General features: G+C 32.7%; 3 protein-coding genes across 3 annotated transcripts in view; 2 read left to right on the plus strand and 1 right to left on the minus strand.

Moving 5' to 3' along the window:
* The first annotated feature begins 4,806 nt into the window (after window positions 1-4,806).
* Window positions 4,807-6,933, plus strand: LOC135791821 (uncharacterized). Its single transcript, XM_065302368.1, has 3 exons — window positions 4,807-5,094; window positions 5,169-5,348; window positions 6,283-6,933. The coding sequence occupies exons 1-3, from the start codon at window positions 4,807-4,809 to the stop codon at window positions 6,388-6,390; spliced, it is 576 nt and encodes a 191-aa protein (XP_065158440.1). The 3' UTR covers window positions 6,391-6,933.
* Window positions 6,934-8,205: 1,272 nt separating this feature from the next.
* Window positions 8,206-9,310, plus strand: LOC135791797 (mitochondrial fission process protein 1-like). The gene is made up of 3 exons (XM_065302340.1): window positions 8,206-8,427; window positions 8,568-8,695; window positions 8,915-9,310. Exons 1-3 carry the CDS (start codon window positions 8,367-8,369, stop codon window positions 9,206-9,208), a joined length of 483 nt encoding a protein of 160 aa, XP_065158412.1. The 5' UTR covers window positions 8,206-8,366; the 3' UTR covers window positions 9,209-9,310.
* Window positions 9,311-16,630: 7,320 nt separating this feature from the next.
* LOC135792172 (midnolin homolog) overlaps window positions 16,631-20,595 on the minus strand; it is a 32,171-nt gene continuing 28,206 nt past the window's right edge. The window contains exons 2-3 of the mRNA XM_065302786.1: window positions 17,739-18,176; window positions 16,631-16,755 (exon numbers count right to left, since the gene is read on the minus strand). Coding sequence (XP_065158858.1) covers window positions 16,631-16,755; window positions 17,739-18,176 — 563 coding nt within the window. The remainder of the gene's footprint in view (window positions 16,756-17,738; window positions 18,177-20,595) is intronic.

Consider the following 20,595-nt stretch of genomic DNA (forward strand, 5'->3'; position numbering starts at 1 on the left):
GCGTCGCCGGCTTTGCGCATCTATTGCTTTCTTATCAGATACTGTCGCGTTGTTGCTTGCACAGTTTGCAGCCAGTTTCGTGCCGGTCTCTGATTGATCCAGGCGTATTTTACGCGACTCGTATTGTTGGTCCGGACATCTACTTTCCAAATTCGCATTATTTTCGATCATCAATCCACTATAGTAATGTTATTTACTGTTTGCGCGTATATTATCCATAAATTCCGGTTAAGTGTATCGCCCGCATGTTGATTTGATATTCATCATTAGGATGACCCATCGTGCTGGTGTAAGTAATTTTTAACTAAACAGCACAGATTGTTTGTTTTTCTCTGCTGTGTGATTATAATTAGGGCTTCACACGAGACGAGAGTCTTGTCCTATAATTTATTATATTACTAAACCGTATGCAATACTTTTGTTTTAACTTATGTTTTCTCTTTTTATTTATAGTATTTGCCGTGCCTGGAGTCCATGAGTTTTGCATTGGTAAGTTTATAATTCAATTATATTTCTCGTTTTAATTTCTGCGTCCTCCATTAGTTTGTATTTACGTTGTTTTGATTTATCCCGTTCCACCGCGTGTTGCAAATACATAAGATAGACGCGTACCCGCTAATCTCAAAATTTGTTTGATTTTATTTACTGTATATTTCATAGATGGATGGGATATTTATCAACGTTTGTGTATAAACAAGGTTTTTTGTGTCGCGTTGCAATATGCTCATATCGCAGTAGTTTGGTTTAGTTTTGATCGCATATATCCTAGGAATAAAATTATTTTTAATTATTACCTGGTAGAGAATTATTCAAACTTTAATATTCTTTGTTGCGTTGGCCGCTTGGGATTTTTGGTTAAAAGAGGGCAGCGCTAGAAGTGACTCGTATTCAGGGCACCGTACAAGGGCTGCGGTAGAAGTGACTCGTGTTCAAGGCACCGTACGTTTGCTCATTTTTTCTTATGAATTAGTATTTCATCTTTTATGTATGCATTTTAATAGGCTTATCTTATAGAAAATTTTTCGTAGATTAAGAATTTGAAATCTGTTCGAAAATATCTCTTTTGGTATACAAGATATTTGCAATTTTTACCACTTTTAGTCGCGTTTTTAGACCTTATACCCTATTAAATTAAATTATTTTAAATTTCCATCAGATAGAGGATTCGATCTTCCATAATCTATAATTATCTAGTTGATATCTTTTTCAGTTTAGAAGATATTCACTGTCGAGAATCGTGGAAATAAATTATGAAGCTAATTTCATCTCTTAAATTTCCAATTTATCTAGCTTATTATATAGAGAATTTGTCGTAGATTGCCAATCTACAATCCGTTCCTGTCTATCTCTTTTAGTATCAGTATTTGTTTGTATGTAAACAAGTCTTAGAGTCGCATTTATATCATACTTTACACTTCGCGGAGACGTTTTATTGCATGTTTAGTCTCTGCATTATTTTATCTCGACTTGTACGCAATGTTCTACCTCTTGCTCTCTTCTCTGTTTTTGGAATCACCTTTGAGTTCCAAAGGCCGAGTCACGAGCTAAACTTGAATGCGAATTTGATTTGCTTCGTCGGTCGACTCCCGATTTAAAATAAAATTAATATTGACACCCCTTCCCGCATTTCACCGTAACATCTTGACTAATATAGGTTTGATTTATTTCATTTGTGTACAAAACTGCTATTCGTTTATACTGCAAAATTATTTAAATTTTACCAGACTGAAACTTGATGCAACACTCTTTTCTAGGAGCCACTACTACCGCTACCCTCATACGGTGCCCTACATGGGTGTAACTTCTACCGCTACCTTTGTACGGTGCCCTGAACACGAGTCATTCCACTAAATGGGGGTCTTTATGGATCCTGTAAGAATAATTAATTTAATTTATGTATATGTATACTTCATTTACATAAATATTTTCCAGTTGTTGGATGAATCGTTGGCTAGTATTAATAATATTTATAGTGTTAATAGTATAGCTGTCAGAAAATTTTAAGTAAAAAAAATCAAAATTTTGACAAAAAAAAAATTATTTTTTAATTTTTGTTTTCAACTTAGTTGTTGATAACAATAATATTAGCGTTAGTAATGTTTTTATTGCAACTTTTAGAAGAAATTGTCCGCAGAAAAATAAAAAAATTGCACAAAAAAACGTAAAATTTTAACTTTCAATGAAAATTATGCACTTTTATCAAATATTTTTGAAAATATTAACATGGCTACCGATAAATAAGTTAAACAGCTATCGGAATACATACTTTTAACATTTCTACCCCAAAAATTACCCTGATAGAGCCTATTTTGGTAAAATAATTCAAAAATTCGGAAAAATTCGACTTTTTTTCTTCAAAATCAATTTTAAACGCGTTACGATAAATTTTTCTGCTATAATCTTAGAGATATTGTTAGATACAATAATTATCTACCAACTAATACTTCGATAATAATTCTACCATTAAAATTACACCCTCAATGGCCGTTTTAATTATCAAAAAATAAGTTTTTTACCACAAAACTTACAATTTCCATCATTATAAACAAATTACCGCCGTATTAACAACAAGTAAAAACAAAATCACTACATAAGTCGATAGATAATTTAATTAACTATCTAAAACACCTTTTATAAATAATCTAACCCCAAAATTACAATCTCTACAACAATTTACCCACAAAAAAAAAAAACTAATTTTTCAAAAAAACAATATTTCCAAGCAATACCCCGACAAACACGCTATGAAAAGTGAAAAGTGGTAACAATTCACATACACGCCTGTCACTCCATTTGTCTTTCACTTTTTTCAACGATTCCATCTTTCCATCGTTATTATCTCACATCTCAACTTACTCAACTTGAATCAACCCACCGTCATAAACTCAAATAAACTCGCATCTCTCCGCTACAGTTCTACAATTAGTTACGCAACTAATTACACACAGTTCGTACATATAGTATAAATACAGACGAAATTCGGTGCCCAAACTCAATTCCACTCATATTTTTTTTCTTCCACCTGCTTTCGATTATTTAATCGACTCGTTACGTACCTTCAATTTTCTACACCGCGCGCGCGCAAACCCAAATGTAATTTAATAGGTCACTGCCCAGCGTAAACACCAAAAACGACTTAAGTCATGTGTTACTAACCAGAAATGAGACAAAAAGTAATCAATCAAATAAATCGATGTGAGTTGTCTAAGTTAAAGCCAAGTTATCAACTTCCTCGCATGAATCTGACTTTACACAATTTGACATTTGCAATCATAACTTAATTATACCTTTTGATGACTTGATTTGCGGCTCGATCCCGCCGGAAATTATGCAAAATATCCATTTAATCATTATGCTTACGCAATAATAGAAATACTTTTTGTTTTTTTTGAATTTATAATTTGAATGTCGGGCAGTCGTGCGTTTATCTTCCTTCTAGCCATCTTCCTTTCTTCTGTTATTTTTTAACTTCAATTTCTGACATAATATGATGCGGGTTGGCAATCAAAGGCGAAGCGGAAGTCGGCTGTGCTTGACGCAATCGCATGGCGCGCGGATTTTCTATGCGCAAAGAGAAAATAGAAGAATATCATAAAATACCCTTCGCGTGCGCGTATTTCGATTAATGCATTCTAGTTCTGCGCGCCGAGCGCTTTGTTAGTGGTGAAGTAAAGTAGTAAAGTAAAGTGACTTCCGGTTGCCATGTTGGCGAGTGCTGTGCGGTGCGCGCGCGCGACAGAAACATTAAGTTAGCGCTTCCTTTTGTTTTCATCGCGGTGCGCGAGGCTTTCAATTACTTTCATGACTCATTCATCATTCATTTACGTTTTAATAGTAATAATAATCAACTGATGGTTTTAATGCTTTGTGATTTATTATTTATAAGTTTTTTATTGTGAGTTTATGGTTGTAGGCTGTAAAAGTTGGAAGTTTAGTTTTATAAGAGGATTATTATATTATTAGATAGTTAATGTATAAAATCATTATTAATATTTTCGGAAATCTTTTTATTCACGGATAAAAATTGCTTTCTAAGAGAAATTTAGATTAATTTTTGAGAAAAAACGTAATAATTTTAAGTTTAAGTAAAATTATGCACTTTTATCAAATATTTTATGATAATATTAATATTACTACCGATAAATAAGTTAAATAGCTACAAGAAAATATTCTGTTAACATTTCTAGCCCTAAAATTACCCCTGATAGAACAATTTTTATAAAATAAATCAAAAATTTGCAAAAAAAAAACAACAAATTTTTCAGTTTTTACAAGTGAAATTTTAGGTGTAGAAATGTTAACAGCATACCATCTTATAGCTATTTAACTTATTTATCCGTAGCAATGTTAATATTTGCAAAAAATATTGGAGAAATGTACATAAATTTAATTTAAAATTAAAGTTTTACGTTTTTTAGCAAAATTTTTATTTTTCTGCACACAATTTCTTCTAAAAGTGGTAATAAATACATCACTAAAGATAATAATAATGTTATTTGCCATTTATTGAATAGCTGATTAAATTATTTATCACAGGATATCAATATATTATCATAAAATAATCGATATAATCAAAAAATCGCGTTCAAAGACAAAATTTCACTTTTTCGACAATTCTGCCAAAATTTCTCTTTAGTTTTTGATCTGTAACGACTACAATTTTAGAGATAGAAAAGTTCTAAGAACTCCATTGTATAGCTGTTTAAATTGTCCATCTCATCTACTATCAAAACCCCCAAAATATTATCAATAACCTTAAAAAATCTTAACTCAAAACTAAAATTTATCCTTTTTTACTCATAGGTTATGTCCGCATTATTGGCAGTGGCCTGCGGAAGGCCCGAACCCCCAATCAGCGGCGGCGGCGGCAGTGGTTACAGCTACAATGCACCGAGTGCACCAAGCAACAGTTACGCCCCACCCAGCGGTAGTTACGGCGGCCCGCAGCCGCAATACGGCGCGCCACCACAACAACCCACCGTGCACAAACACGTCTACGTTCACGTGCCGCCCCCAGAGCAAGAGTACCACGCACCACGCAAACCAATTCAAGTAGCCGCCCCTCAGAAACACTATAAAATTATCTTCATCAAGGTAAACACCGAAATTATTCCCGTTTTCTTTTTGAAACAAAAATTTACGATTATTTAATTTATTTGTTTATTTAGGCCCCAGCACCACCAGCGCCAACCGCGCCAGTCATCCCTCTGCAACCACAGAACGAAGAGAAGACTTTGGTCTACGTTTTGGTGAAGAAACCGGAGGAAGCGCCAGAGATTAACATTCCTACACCAGCGCCAACGCAGCCGAGCAAACCGGAAGTTTACTTCATTCGTTACAAGACACAGGTAAGTCACAGAAACAATATTTTGCTTTTTTAGTAATAAAATCTAAACTATTAAGGGTAGAAAATTGATCAAAGACTTAAATCAAAGCTAACTAAATTATCTTAATTCTTAAATAATAAAAATTTTATGTTTTTGTTTGAAACATCCCTTAAAATTGATTCAAAGTCAAAATTTAAAAAAATTTAAAAAGAGAAGAAAATACTATGATTTTTGTTAGTTTTTGGGACATAAAAGTTATAATTTTAGGGGTAGAATATTGATAAGCACATTTTCTGATAACTACTTAAATTATCTATCAATATCCATATAAATGGTTAACAAAATTGTTTAAAAAACAATCAATATCATCCATAAAAGTCAAATTTGATTTTTTTCCTAAATTTTGCTAAAATTTGAAATTCATCATTTTTTTACCTCTATTTTCTGCAATTTTCAAGATAAACTGATAAACAACCCTTCATTTGACAGCCAATTAAATTATCTATCAATATCCTAAAGAAAATTTTAAGAAATAGTTTGACAAATTAGAAAAATTTTAAATCAAAAATCAAATTTATACTATTTTCAGCCCAATTTTCAACCACGTTTTTCTTCACATTTTAACCTATAACTCATATAATTTTAAGGTTAGAAACCTAACCAACACCTCGAATTAAACCTAATTAAATTATCTATCAAACCCTAACCTACATTTTTTAAAATATTTTATAAAACTATCAAAATCTTCTATCAAAAATTTTTTTTTACCTATTTTCACCAATTTTCAACTATTTTTGTTTTTCTTTACATTTTCACCCATAACTCTTATAATTTTAAGGTTAGAACCCCAACCAACCCCTCAAATTAAACCTAAATAAATTATCTATCAAACCATATTGATTTACCCCCAAAAAACATAACCTAACCCTAAAATATTTCCAATTTTCTTCCCCAGAAACAAGAAGGTGGTTACCAAGCATCCGGCGTCCCCGAAAGCCAATACGGCGCGCCGGCAGCGCCCCCAAGCAGCGAATACGGCGCCCCATCCAGCGGCGGCTACTAAACACCCCCGCCGCCAGATCACACGCCCACGCCCACACATCAACAACCATTCGACGCTCGCCCCCTCTCACACAGGCGGCGACACTTGTACAGTCACATTTTATATATTATTGTTTACGTTTAATCTCTGTTCTAATTATAACCTAAACACTCGTGTTTTACTCTAAGCTATGATTCATTTGTTTCGCCTCTTCGAACGAACACATATAGCCCCTAAATAAGTAACATATGTAAACGTACTTAATGTTAATACGAACAAAGAAAAAAACGGTGATATAATTAAGTAAATCTTATACAAGAGCTTTATACAAAATACGATGTAAGACGTACGGATAGAATTTTATTAATGTTGTATTTAAGAAGTTAGCAAGTATGTATTGAACACACATTCATTCGTCTACACGCAACACACATCTACATATCCATCACATATTATCACACGGCGCGTAAGCCCAGGCGACGTGGTTATTTTTACTATGATACGTACTTATGCTTGCATATTTTATACATATATGAATTGATGAATAAATGAATATGATTATAATTGTTTTTGTTTTTTGGTTGAGTTTGAGGTTAGTTTTAAGTAACTTCTAGGTTAGTTGGGGTTATAAAATAAAAACTGTGTGATAGTAAAATTAATAATCTTTTGATTGAAGAAGTAATATTGAAGATAGCTTAATTTATTTAAAAGATACAGAGAGTTTAGTAAAACATGTTTTTTTTTTACGTTTCGAGCCTGTGGTAAAGTTTAATGTCAATTTTGAGGCATTTGTAAAAAGAATATTTTAATGAATTAATGATAATATGATAAAGTAACTAATAGTCTATCATTATCAGCCAAAATATTTGAAATAACTTAATTTGTTTAAAAGATACAAAGCGTTTTGTAAAATATGTTTTTTGATATTTTTAAATTTTTGGTGAAGTTTAACCTCAAATTTGAGGCATTTCTAAAGAGAATATTAATATCTAACAATAATAATATGATAGAGTAACTAATAATCTATCATTGACAGTCAAAATATTTGAAATAACTTAATTTGTTTCAAAGATACAGAGCGTTTTGTAAAACATGTTTTTGAAACTTTTAAATTTTTGTTAATGTTTAACCTCAATTTTGAGGCATTTCTAACAAGAATATTATTATCATTCAAAGACAATAAGATAAAGTAACTAATAATCTATCATTATCAGTAAAAATATTTGGATTAACTTAATTTGTTTAAAAGATACAGAGAGTTTAGTAAAACTTGTTTTGATGAATTGTTATATTTTTGGTGAAGTTTAACCTCAATTTTGAGACAGTTCTAAATGTGATATAATTCTGGAATAAAGATAATAGATAAAACAGCTAATAAGCTATCATTATCATAAAAAATAATTGAAATAATATCAGTTGTTAGAAAGTTACAAGGTGTTTCCCAAATCCATTTTTTATTTTGAAAATTCCTATTAATACCAAGGTTTAACCGAAGATTTGAAGCACTTCCACTATAAATACAAAAATTATAATATAGAGACTACTAGTAAATTTAATATACTTTCAGATACCGAAATAATAATTAAAATCGGCTAATTATTTTGTAAACTACAGAGAGTTTAGCAAACCGTGTCTATCACAAACAATTTTTTCCAACCAGAAATAAACTGAACTTTAAATTAAAATTATTCCTACTTAATCTCCCACAAAATCAAGTTATCGACATAATTATTAATAAAAATTTAATTATCTACTATTTTCTGCATAAAAAAAACAGTTAAACCACAAAAATATCACGATTTAACTAAAATATTGATTGCGCTGCCTGTGTTATGCAACTTCTAACACACCACACCGCAACTAACACTTTCAATGTGTTCATGTTCATGATAAAAGCCCAAATGTCATCTTGAAATTCAGCCAAAACACCAAATACACTACAAATAAATGCTGTGATACATTTCTAACGTATTCATTCCACTAATTCTCATCACGCGATGGATTCCAAAGACATTGTGCCCAAAGATTTATACCGCGATACGCCAGTGCGATATCTCGGTAAGTAATCAGCACATACACGATAACAAACGCATAACCTTTGCTTGTTATGATTACATAACAAACAAACAAACATTAATACTACCAGTATTACTATTAATATCAAATATGAAATAAAACAAATGATTTTCATTTTTAAGGTTATGCGAACGAAGTCGGCGAAGCATTTCGTGCAATAATCGGCAGTAAATTAGTCCTAGCCTCATACGGCGTCGCAGTTCTATACGTATGCGCTGATACAACAGATAAAACAATAAAAACTCACCAGGTAAGCTGATAACACCCCTCAAACTGCATTAAAATAAAGATGAAATTCAAACGACGCGCACTCCAACACCAAGGTTACTACTCTGCTCCTCACGCGTCAATTTTATGCTCACTCATGCATTCACTATATGCAACCCAACACACACCACAAATTCAAAATATACACACTGTCCATAGAATAAAACAAATAAATAATAAATTAATATAAAATAACTTACAGGAAAAATCCAACGCACCTAATCGCATCATCCAAACATCATTCACAGCAGCAGATACACTCATCTGGCAAATGTTGGCATCTGTAGCTATACCAGGCTACACCATCAATCGCATCTGTGCTGGTTCGATGTGGTTCATGAAAAAAAACAAAGCAATGAGTAAAATAAACAAAGCACCACGTAATATGATAGTTGCAGGTATAGGACTAGCTGTGATTCCACTCATTATCCATCCTATTGATCATTTTGTTGATGTTTTAATGGACAAAACACTTAGACACTATCGACCACAATGAAAACTCTGTCAAAATCAGTTGTTATTAGTGTTAAACATAGTTTATGTATAAAATAAACATTAAAAACATAAATTACAATAAATATCATGCTTTTTATACTTACTTTAAAGCTTAAAACATGATTTTAACACTTTTAAACGTTAATGATCATCATGTGAATAGAAATTTATTTGAGGTTAAAATTACTTCAATATACACATTGGTTGATAATGTGACAATATGTAAATTATTTTTAGTAATATTAACATCATTAGAGTGTTTATCGCCTTCTAAGTCTATCACAATCATTTAGATGATTGTATTGCTTGAGAGCATGTTCGTAATATTTAACAATTCTGTTTTTATCGTAAGGTGGCGCTTCACAGTCACTTCCGTCGCTTCCTTCAATGTAATCATCGTTTTCCGGGTAGGAGGGTATCTCATACTTGCATTTCCTTAATCTGTATTGCTAAAAACACAAAATTTTATCATAAAAACTCATAAAAAACGTTTTTTTGATAAAAATAGGTTAAATTAGGTTATGTACAGGTTACTTACTCTTATTTTGGCTTTAATCATACACAGAATACTACTGAAACCAATTTTGCAGTTTAGTAATTGATAAAAACCTAAAACCACCAACGTAATGGCGCTGGAGAAGAAAATCAAGTTAATCCACGACATAATCGGCGACATTTTGTTAAATTCCTCTTAAAATAATGATAAATGCACGTGAAATGTACGAAGAATTTAGTTCTAACTGACTGACAGTTAAAATTTCCTCACATAACAAAATGGCCGCCACGCAACGCCGAAAACAAAAACATTGTTGAAATGTATTTATTTTTTACAAATTGCAAAGGCACAAATCTCAAAATGAACAAACGCGGATATTGTTATTACATAATTACATTGTTTATCATCAAAACAACCGAAAACGCAGTCAAATCATACCAATAATCATAAACCTGCCATTTCACAACGATATTTATACATCAACATTGGTTTAATTTCAAAAAGTTCTTACTTTTATAGTTTTATCAACGATGTGTTTAATGTGAGTCAGTGTGAGTGAAAGATGACATCGACGACAAGATGGCGTCGCGTTTCGTAATGGCGTCCTCGATGACGAAATGAGCACTCTACAACTACATATTACATAATATTATAATCGAGTTGAGTGTAAAACACAAAAACAGAAAAAAACAAAGAAATCATCAAACGGCGTCAACTGCGCATGCGCACTAAGTATATCATCAAATCTAACAAACAAACGCAACGAAAAGGAACGAACAACCGTAGGCTACCCACCTAACACGCAATACAAGCGTATCATCATTTCATTTTCTTAAATTTTCAAATTTTTCAATTCAATTCACTATCACGGTTTTGAACAACTACAAAATAATTTCCTAATTAATTAATTAACATTATTGCGTCATGATGCATCATCTAAAATTGCTTTACGTGTAATTAATCTAATGAATTAGGCTTCAACGTGCATAACCTCACAAATCATTCCACGGATGGCATCGTTGAATCTAAAACTTAACCGCTATCAAAACAATAAACACAACTAAAAACTAAAACCTAAATCTAACCTAACTTTGCTTGTTTTCGCTTTATTTTAAACGTCAATCATCATCAACAATAAGCTGTGCCTGTGCATAACCTCAACAACTCCAACAACTTATGCGCTAGTTCAGTCCATCATCATCTTCATCGTGTTTTCATGTCTTTTCACACTAAAAATATGCTTCTTAAGTAACATAACCAACAATTCATGTAAGTGTATATGAGTGTGTCGTGTTGTCAACAACTAACAATATGTACGTTTGAACTTTGTAGGTTATTTTTGGTTTTTCTGGTTTTTTTCAACGTAGAAAACCAACATTACATCACACTGCAACATACAGCGCGGTATGGAAGTCCGCCATGTTTAGGTAAAGTACCATTACGCTTCCTCTCCTCAATTTCCGCTTTTATAAGCTTAAAATCTTCATTCTTTCCATACATACTCTCGTAAACCTCCAGAGATGCCTCAATTTGTTTCTGTTTCTCTGTTGTGGCGTCCCCCATAACCTCAATATGATTATTTGAGGTTATATCAGTTGTAACCTCTAAATCATCCCAGCACTCAAGCAAATCTTCATCCTCAAAGCTTGATTCCGGCGTTAAACTCCACGATTCTTTTATATTCGCATTGGAAGTGGTTATAACCTCACTTATTTCTTTCAATATGGTCCGTGGACTCTTTAGCAGTTCAATCTCGGGCGTAGTCTCCCTGGTGCGCACCATCCAGTCCTTCACCGCCTGGGTGATGGGATACTCGTCCTTCCGGCCTCCGTGGGTGCTAATCCCAGGGTCCTCGTGGAGGCTGGCAAGGTCTAAAAAAGAACCGGTGGTTGCGGGTACCTCAGCGCCATTCCCCGGTCGTTTAGCCTTGAAAATATTCGTCGTCTTAGTCAAAATCGTAGTCAAATCATCTTCCTTGCCTGTTTTGGTTGTATTATCAACAAATGATGTCATGGATTTAAAGAAGCCATCATTCATCGCTGTGATATTCAATGATTTGATCTTTTCTTCGAGTGATGTGAACATACCACGTTGGATTATTTTATCCAGCTCTTCAGACACTTCCAGATTAGTTCGTTCTTCCTCCAATAGGGAATCGGTGAGTAAAAAGTTATAAGATGATTCATCTACAACAGAAGCAGAGGTTGAAGGTGTATTCGGCATTGAAATTGGTGGTGTTAATGTCGAATCTAAGGTTAGACTTGGTTTCTTTGGTGTTTTCTTCTTTTTCTTCTTCTTATTTTTATCCGGCGACTCATCCTGTGTGACATTCAGCTGTATAACTGGTTGCATACAGTCAGTCAACGTTTCATGTGTTTTTTCATGTTTAACCTCTGAAATAACTTCTACAACTTCAGTTTCTTTTGATATGTCAACCTTTTGTGTTGTTTTAGATTTGGATTTCTTTGTTTTCTTAATATTAGGCTTTGTATCCTCATCATCTTTGATTTCGGTGATAGTTAAAGGTAGTACTTCCTCCACACCGACATCTGTGATCATCACACGCTTATTAACAACCGGTTTCTTCTTTTGGGGAGTTTTCGCTTCCAATTCTTCTAAGGTACGTATGAGTTTATCAAACTCTTCCTCCTCAGCGGCTTTGTGATCTAATTGATCAATTTCTTTAGGTGTTTCTTCAATAACTGCAATAGTTTCAACAATATCTTCAACAACATCAGGTACGGATGTATTATTGTCCGTTTCGGGACGTACCACAACGACATCTTCCAGTTTCGACACGTCATAAGCTTCAAAACCATCACCATCAATATTCATGGGTATCTTAACCTCAAAATCAGTTTTATTATTAGTATTATTAGTATTTAAGTCTTCTTCATCGTCCCAATCACATTGTTTGTTATTCTTTCGTTTTTTACGTGATTGAACCGAAATCCATTGACTTTGACTTTGATTTGTTGCAGGTACCATCACTTTAGAGGTGTGTTTGTGAGAAGATGTAGTTATGCAAGGAGTCTGACTAGATGTCGCCACAGTGCTTATATTATTGTTATCTTTAGCAGGAGAAGCATATTTCTTCATTGGGCTGGTACCAGCTGACTTCTTCGATAGCATCTGTGCGTAGTTCTTACCAGAAGATACATTTGATGCAGGAGTTGATGTAAAATTATCTTTCGTTGATTTAACCTCACTTTGTGTGGGTTGTGTGGGTTGTGTGGGTTTAGAGGTATTGGTACGTTGGTAATTACGTCGGGATCTAGGTGTGCCCATTCGGGAGGTACCATTGGTGGTGGTACCACTGCGTCTTTGCTCCTTGGCTGCTTCTTCTAACTTGGAAACAATTTTGGCTATGTCAATGGGTTTGTTAAGTACCTTGACTTCGTTGACCAGTGATGTTGAAGGTAATACCACTTCGGGAGTGGGGGAAGGTACCACAATTGTGTTATTATCATTTCCGGATGTATTTCCGGTTTTTGGTTGTTTTTGTTGTGGTTGTGATGTTGAAGGTATCACAGAAGTAGTAACTTCTTTGTTTGATTCTTCTTGTATATCTATGTCTTGACTTGATGGTACCATCTTGGTTGTAGTTGATGATGATACTGGTGGTTGTTGTGGTAGTGGTGGGGGTAGTAGATGCATGTGAGGTGCTGGTAGGAATGAAGGCGGCAGTGGTATCAAATTGGTTATAAACTGTGGCTGTGGATGGCGATGTTGATGGTGTGCCTGATGGTGTGGTTGATGAGGTTGATGGAAGAACCGTGGGATGAATTCTTTGGCGTCTGCTTTAAGTACTTTCTTCACATTTACATTCACATTGGTAACGGGTGTACCATTAGTTGATTCTGTTTCTTCAAGTGTACCTTCAACTGCTTCTGGTATGCCTTCGTTATTCTTGACTTCAACCTCAACCTTAACCTCTACATCCAACATAACCTCAATTTCTTTACTCTTTTCTTCTTTTTCTTCTTCTTTTTCTTTATTTTCTTCTTTTGGCTCTAATTCTGTTGTTTGTGTATTGTGGTTTGTTTCTTTCTCTTCACTGTTGGTGGTGTTGCTTGCTGGTGAGTCAGCTGTAACTGGTCTGTGCCTGTGGGTACCCTGAATAATCCGATTCTCAATCTCGCTGACCATCTCCTCGGACTCGTCGTAATCGTCTGAGGAGGAGGTGGTCCAGTTGTCCTCGACTGGTTTGGATAGTTTTCGGCGGCGGCGCTTTTTGATCTTGCGGGGTTCACCATGAGATATCTCCATTTCTGTAAAACCGAATGCAGATATAGGTTAGGTATGTTTTCTGTGTTTATATGCAAATTAAATTAATAATTACTCGGAAAGTATTAGTGATAAACAAGTGGAACAAACGTCAAATTGTTGCTTAATTAAGTGGGTGTTACTATGGATATTGGGGTTTTGTTTTAAGCCTTCTATTATTATTAAAAATTGAGAAAATGTTTGAAAAAAGTTTAAAAGTTGGAAATTTTGGGTGGATTTTTTGCTTAAATTGTTAATAACTTTTGAGGTGTTGGTGTGATATTATTAGTAATAGTATCAAATTAACCACAATTAAATTCTCTATCGATTGATTTTTGATAATATACTATAATTTATATTAGGGTTATCCTAGATAAAAATAAGGTTATGCATCAGATATACTTTTGTTGCTCCAACTTCAAATAAGAATAACTGGTAAACTATAAGTGATAAACTAATGAAACAAACGCCAAAATGTTGCTAAACTAACCAGCAATCATCCTAAATAATAACATTTTCTTTAAAACTATCAGTAATCATTAAAAACCTAAAAAATTCTGAAGAAAAACTAGAAAATCGTTAAAATTTTGATGAAATTTGAACTTAAATTGTTAATAACTTTGAAACTACTAATGTTATATTATTGATAATAATATCGAATTAACCGCAATAAAATTCCCTATCAATTGATAATATAACATCCCACAATTAGTTTTTCTATAACGCGCAAACTCAAATATAAATTAGGTTAGGTATTTTATGCACTTTTGTTGCACCTTTTTTAAACAACAATAACTAGCAAACTAAAAGTGATAAACAAATGAAACAAACGCCAAATTATGCCTAATTTAACCAACTATCACCCTAAATAACAATACTTAGTTTAAAACCATCTAAAATTACGAAAAACGCAAAAAATTCTTCAAAAAAAACTAAAAACCCTCAAAATTTCATAAAACCCCAACTTAAATTATTAATAACTTTTAAACCATCAACAACAAATCACTAATTTAACCACCAAATAATCCATAATTAAATTCCCAATCACCTGATACATTAATACAGTGGCTTATAGCTAGACACAGGCAAATATCTAAAAATATCCGCTGACATCTTGAAATCAAAGATTTCTGTTTTTAATTGCCGCAAGCCGTAGTTCGCGCTCGCCTTGTCAGCGTGCCAGTAGCCGCCGTTCAGTTGCATATTGCTTTCCAGGCCCAAACTCTGGATAGTTGACAGTCTCACCGCCAAGTGGCTTAGCTCCTAGCTGGTTTCCTCATTAATGAGAGAAGTTGATTCAGTCTGCAAATGTTTTCCTTAAATTTTATTTTTTGTTTTAAGTAGCTTCTTTAAAAATGAAAAAACGACACTAAAAGACAAACGTATTCGTTTAAATGGTTAAGCCTACGAGAGAATGAAGACACCAAATATACAGAGTGTTTCCTATTTTCTTCGTTTTCCTCTTTATTACGATGCTTCGTAGCTTGCCACAAGCCACTTGATTCGGAATATTTTTCTGAATCTACTAATATTATAAATGCGAGAGTCCTGATGTTTTGTTACACTTTCACGCAAAAACTACTTAATCGATCATCGCGAAAATTTGTACATATTCTTAGTAGTCCCCGAATAGTTTATAGGCTACTTTTATTTAATAAAAAATTATTTTTTAAAATAAAATAAAGAAATAGTTTAGCCAATAATACCTCTGCATCACAGCTCTTTGACTACTTTAACGCTATCTAATTCCAGCAGTAAGCTCAAACCTAAGTACTATAGTACCGTACACTGTATTATCACATAGCCTTACCAACAACTACGTCAACATCAAATCCAATTGACTACACTGTGGAGACTGCCGCACTATACTTTACATAGACTGTATACTTTCAGCCATTTAAACTTCCCGCCATTCCTAACCATTATTTACTTCTTCTGTGACTACAGACGCGTACGGAAACAACTTCATTAGTACCCCAGATATTCGCGAGAGCAGAAACCAAGAGGTTAAAGAAAACTAGTATTAAATAATTTTACACCTAGATTCAATATTATAATAAATAAACCCTATGATTATATCACTCCTGATGCCTATTTCGTCTTATTCTCTCATGGTATGGTAGTATTCTGGAAGGTTTCACTTCTCTCGTTTGATTTTTTTGTTTTGTTTTGAGGTTATGTTGGGGTTACTTACGAGTGATCCTGTGTAGCCAGGCGTTTTGGATCGTGTTGATGACACGTATTCCGGATAACACATTGGTGGATTGCTTGAACAACCAGGGGATAAGGTTCCAAAACCTGTCAATATATTGTCAGTATTTAGTATTATTGGGAGGGTATATTTGAGGGTTATGACTTACTGTTGACATAGCAGTAGATTCCGTTTTGATCGACAGAAGTATTGGGAGACAAACTGCGACTCGTATTCCAAGGCCGGTGCCTTCCGTTCCATCTGAAAATTTTAAAAAATAATAAGAATTAAATCCGTTACATTTTTATGCGATAACTTTTTTAGTTTTAATGTTAGAGTGATGATTTAAAGGGATTGGAAATGTAGAGAATTTAATTAGTGTAATAGACTTATAAGTTAAGTTATATTTGTGGTTGTTGTTGGCGTACCAGCTGACTGGTGATCCGGCGTGCCTGCCGTTGCCGGTGGAGTTACTTACAATGGAAATGGGTGGAGGCGCCGGTCGATGTTTGCGTTTGGTAGGCTTTCGGCTTGCTCAGGTAACCCTTCTTGAATAGTACGTCTTGTCGAGGAGTCGTAATTCGCGTATATTCATCTGGAAATTGATAAAATAAAAAATTAAACTTTTATCAAAGATGAAACTTTTTTAACTTTAAAGACGAATAACTTTTAAACTAATAATTATATTTATGTTACATAAAAGTAGACATGTTGGGAATTTAATTGTTTATATAGTGAAGTTTAAAATTTGTTGTTATCATTGTTAGTTATTTATTTATAACAAAAATAAGCAAGTAAATCATGTTGGCAGAAAAATAATAAAATTAAAATGGAATTTTAATGCCTTGTAAGTCAAAAACTGCAATTTGTAATTACATCAAACAAAAAGCATGTAATGGAGAATTTAATCAGTTATATTAATGTTTTTAAATAAAATGATTAAAATTTTTAGTTTAAAAGTTATTGAAAAAAACAACAAAAAATCAAAATTTCAATTTTGTGACTAACAGAAATCAAAGAATCAACTTTGAAGTCAAATAACTAACAAACCATATTTTATAATTCAATCAAACAAAAACCAAATTAAAGACAATTTAACTATACTTAATCTCCACTTTAAATAATTTATTTATAATTATTAGTTTAAAAGTTACACTCAAAATAGTAAAAAAAATCAAATTTTCACTTTTAAACAAAAAATAATCCAAAACGCAATTTTAAAACTCAATAACTTTTAAACTAATCCAAACTCACTAATAATTTAAAAACCATCAAATAAACAATTTATTCGCCTACAATAAAAACCTTTCCCCACATTTCTACCACGTGCCATACGCAAGCAATCAAGAAAAAACTAAAAATACCCTCAACTGAAACTAAAGTTAGATAACCGTGTTTAAAACCGTGTGAAACTTAAACAAGCAAACAAATGAGTCAAACGACCCGTCACCTCACTCAACACACATTCAAACAATAACATACATCAGCATCACCATCAACATCAAACCACACTCATTGTATTTATAAAACCCAAGAAGTATACTCGTATACTATACTTTTAAATATAATCATAATTACCTTCGTTAAAAGTAATTTTCCCATCCGAGTTCGTGCCCCCAGTTGCACTTCCAATCCCATTACTTCCGGTCGACTGGGGCGTCGTTTTCGTATCGTCGTCCTTCCTGCACTCCGCCGCCTGCGAGTGATGGTTGTGGTGGTAGTGATGCGGATGATGTCCGAATCGTCCACGCGGTGCGCCACCTTGACTACTGTAGGCGTATTTTGTATTAGGACCACTGCCACTGATGGTAGTAGCTGTATTGCCGCCATTTGCAGAGCGGTATGAGCGATAGACGCCGCCATAGTGCGATGCGGGTTGATAGCCGTTGTAGTGGTGGTTGTGGCCGTGGCTATGATTATTGTACGCGGTTGTCGACGCGTAGGAACTCTGGTAGTGGTAGTTTTTACCGCCGGCGGGGGTGGCAGTGTGTGATTCTTCACTATCACTTTGATTACCTAAAAATAATTTGAAAAATATATTAGTTTTCAGTACTTTAAAGAAAAAAATGAATTTTGAAGTAAATTTAAAGCCATTTCTAAACACCCTGTATAAATAAACTTAATGTATGTTGAAAGATAATTTAATAGGCTACAAAATGAGACTAATTTTGTTAAATTCGCGTGAGTGGTTATTGAATTATTAGTAAAAATATAAACAAAGTGCATTTTTTGGAAAAATCTTAAAAAATCATTTAAAATCAATTTTGAAGTTAATTTTAAGTCATTTAGGTACACCCTGTATATAAAAACTTTATGAATGCGGATAGATAATTTAATAGGCTACAAAATGGCGTTATTTTTGTTTAATTAGCTTAAGTAGTTATTGAGTTATTAATTAAAATAACTAGAAACAACCTAAAAATTGATTTTAAAGTAGTTATTGGAAAACCTACTTTTGTTTACATTTTTATTAATAACTCAATAACCACTGAAGCTAATTAAACAAAAATAGTCTCATTTTGTAGCCTATTAAATTGTCTACAAATATTCATTAAGTAAAAATATACAGGGTGTTTATAAATGGCTTAAAATTAACCTCAAAGTTGAAACTCTTAATTTTGAATAAAAAAATAACAAAAAAAATTATATAAACAATAATTAAAAGTAGTTAATTTTATATTAATTTAAAATTTAAATTTTGTCCAATTCCAATTTATTTCCATAGAAATAATTAATAAACAAATAATTAATCCCAAAATAACATGAAATGCGTCTATTCAAGCATAAAATGCATTATATAATTTTGCACATTCAACATTTTCCCTTCAAAACAATTTATTAATAATACGCGGAACGTGATAACGAGATCAAAGCCCAGCGAGCGGGTTCAACAGTGCATAATACAAAAGTTCAATCGGCTAGACCTCAGCCACAAGAGATCCAAAGATCCAAAGATCATTCATTAAACCAAACTAAACTAAAATAACAACAATCTGTGAATGCATGCATGCTGCGTTTTTTCAATTTATGTAATGATGGAGCACGAGTTTTATTAATTCAAGCAGTCGAGTATTTCGAGTTTATTTTCGAGCAGATAAGATTGTGATAACGCTCGCGTGGTGGTGTAAGTTTGACCCTTAGGATTCGTTGCAGGCCTGCAGTTACAAATTGTGAAATGCGGTCAATGTTGTCGTAAAAATACGAATGCAATAAACAACTCAACAAGTAGGAGTACATTAGTAGTAGTAGTAGTTGTAGTATGTAGTAGTAGTAATGGGGATTGTGGAAAATTTGTTTTATGAGATAGTAAAGTAAAAATCATAAAAATCATTGCATTGATTTTTTTATATACTTTGATAGCGAATATCTCGGGAAATAAAAGTGATAAATAAGAACGGATTGAAGATTCGGAATCTATAGGAAATGAAAACAAATTGACACTATTTTTGTTTAATTAGCTTAAGTGGTTCTTGAGTTATTAACAAAAATGTAAACAAAAACAGATTTTTGTGGAAAATGATTAAAAATTATTGACAATCAACTTTTAGGTTGATTTTAAGCCATTTATATACACCCTATATAATAAATATTGATGAATATTGAAAGAGAATTTAATTGGCTACAAAATAAGACCATGTTTGTTTAATTATCATGAGTAGTTAATGAGTAATTAATAAAAATATCACAAAAATGATTTTTCTTAAAATTTTTGTTTTTAAACATTTTTAAACTTAATTTTCGACAATAATTAACAATATGTAATAATCATGTTATACATAAATCAAAAGGTAATTTAATTGCCAATCCAACAACACCTTCAAATTTTCTCTACCATTATTACTTTGTGTTTAATCTGACAATTTGTAAAACTTGGCAAAACCCGCAATAGTGTCCCAAGTAACTTGTGCACATTTAAATCAAATATTGCAACAAGGTGCGCGTTTACACTTAAAATAAAACAAACGCAACCTTGACACTTTCATAAAATATATTGCATACATACATGATACTGCGAAAATCCCAAATAATCAAATAAGACACATGAAATAGTAATAATAATAATAATAAAAATGAAAAGTGTCTGCCAAGTAGGTACATCTTCTACTATTCATGTATTATATTCGTTTTCAAAGTTAAATTGAGCCAAAACTAAAAGCAATATTATAGTAAATTATAATAGGGATTAAAGTATGTTTAATTAGCTTTCTAATGATAGTATTTGTATTTTTGTGTTGTAAATAGTTTTTGATTTATAAGCGCAAAAGCAAACAATTTCGCGAAAAAAAATTATGGTGGATTTTGTGCATTATTTATTTAAATATTTTTTTAGACCAGATATAAATAATTAATTAAATATTTATTAATATCATATAAAAGACAATTAATTAAGCTTTCTAATGATATTTTTATATATTTTGTATCTTTTATAGTTTTT

Source organism: Atheta coriaria, unplaced genomic scaffold (assembly GCF_025399875.1).
Source record: "Atheta coriaria isolate IRGN ID8LTWV9N9 unplaced genomic scaffold, Caltech_Dcor_3.1 hic_scaffold_5_pilon, whole genome shotgun sequence".
In the NCBI taxonomy this organism is placed as follows: Eukaryota; Metazoa; Arthropoda; class Insecta; order Coleoptera; family Staphylinidae; genus Dalotia; species Dalotia coriaria.

Excerpts from the sequence above, each read along its gene's own strand:
- LOC135791821 (XM_065302368.1), top strand. The coding sequence starts at position 4,807 with ATGTCCGCATTATTGGCAGTGGCCTGCGGAAGGCCCGAACCCCCAATC. Across the intron at positions 5,095-5,168 it reads ATAAAATTATCTTCATCAAG|GCCCCAGCACCACCAGCGCC; the intron begins GTAAACACCGAA and ends TTGTTTATTTAG. Across the intron at positions 5,349-6,282 it reads TCATTCGTTACAAGACACAG|AAACAAGAAGGTGGTTACCA; the intron begins GTAAGTCACAGA and ends TTTCTTCCCCAG.
- LOC135791797 (XM_065302340.1), top strand. The coding sequence starts at position 8,367 with ATGGATTCCAAAGACATTGTGCCCAAAGATTTATACCGCGATACGCCA. Across the intron at positions 8,428-8,567 it reads TACGCCAGTGCGATATCTCG|GTTATGCGAACGAAGTCGGC; the intron begins GTAAGTAATCAG and ends TTCATTTTTAAG. Across the intron at positions 8,696-8,914 it reads AAACAATAAAAACTCACCAG|GAAAAATCCAACGCACCTAA; the intron begins GTAAGCTGATAA and ends AATAACTTACAG.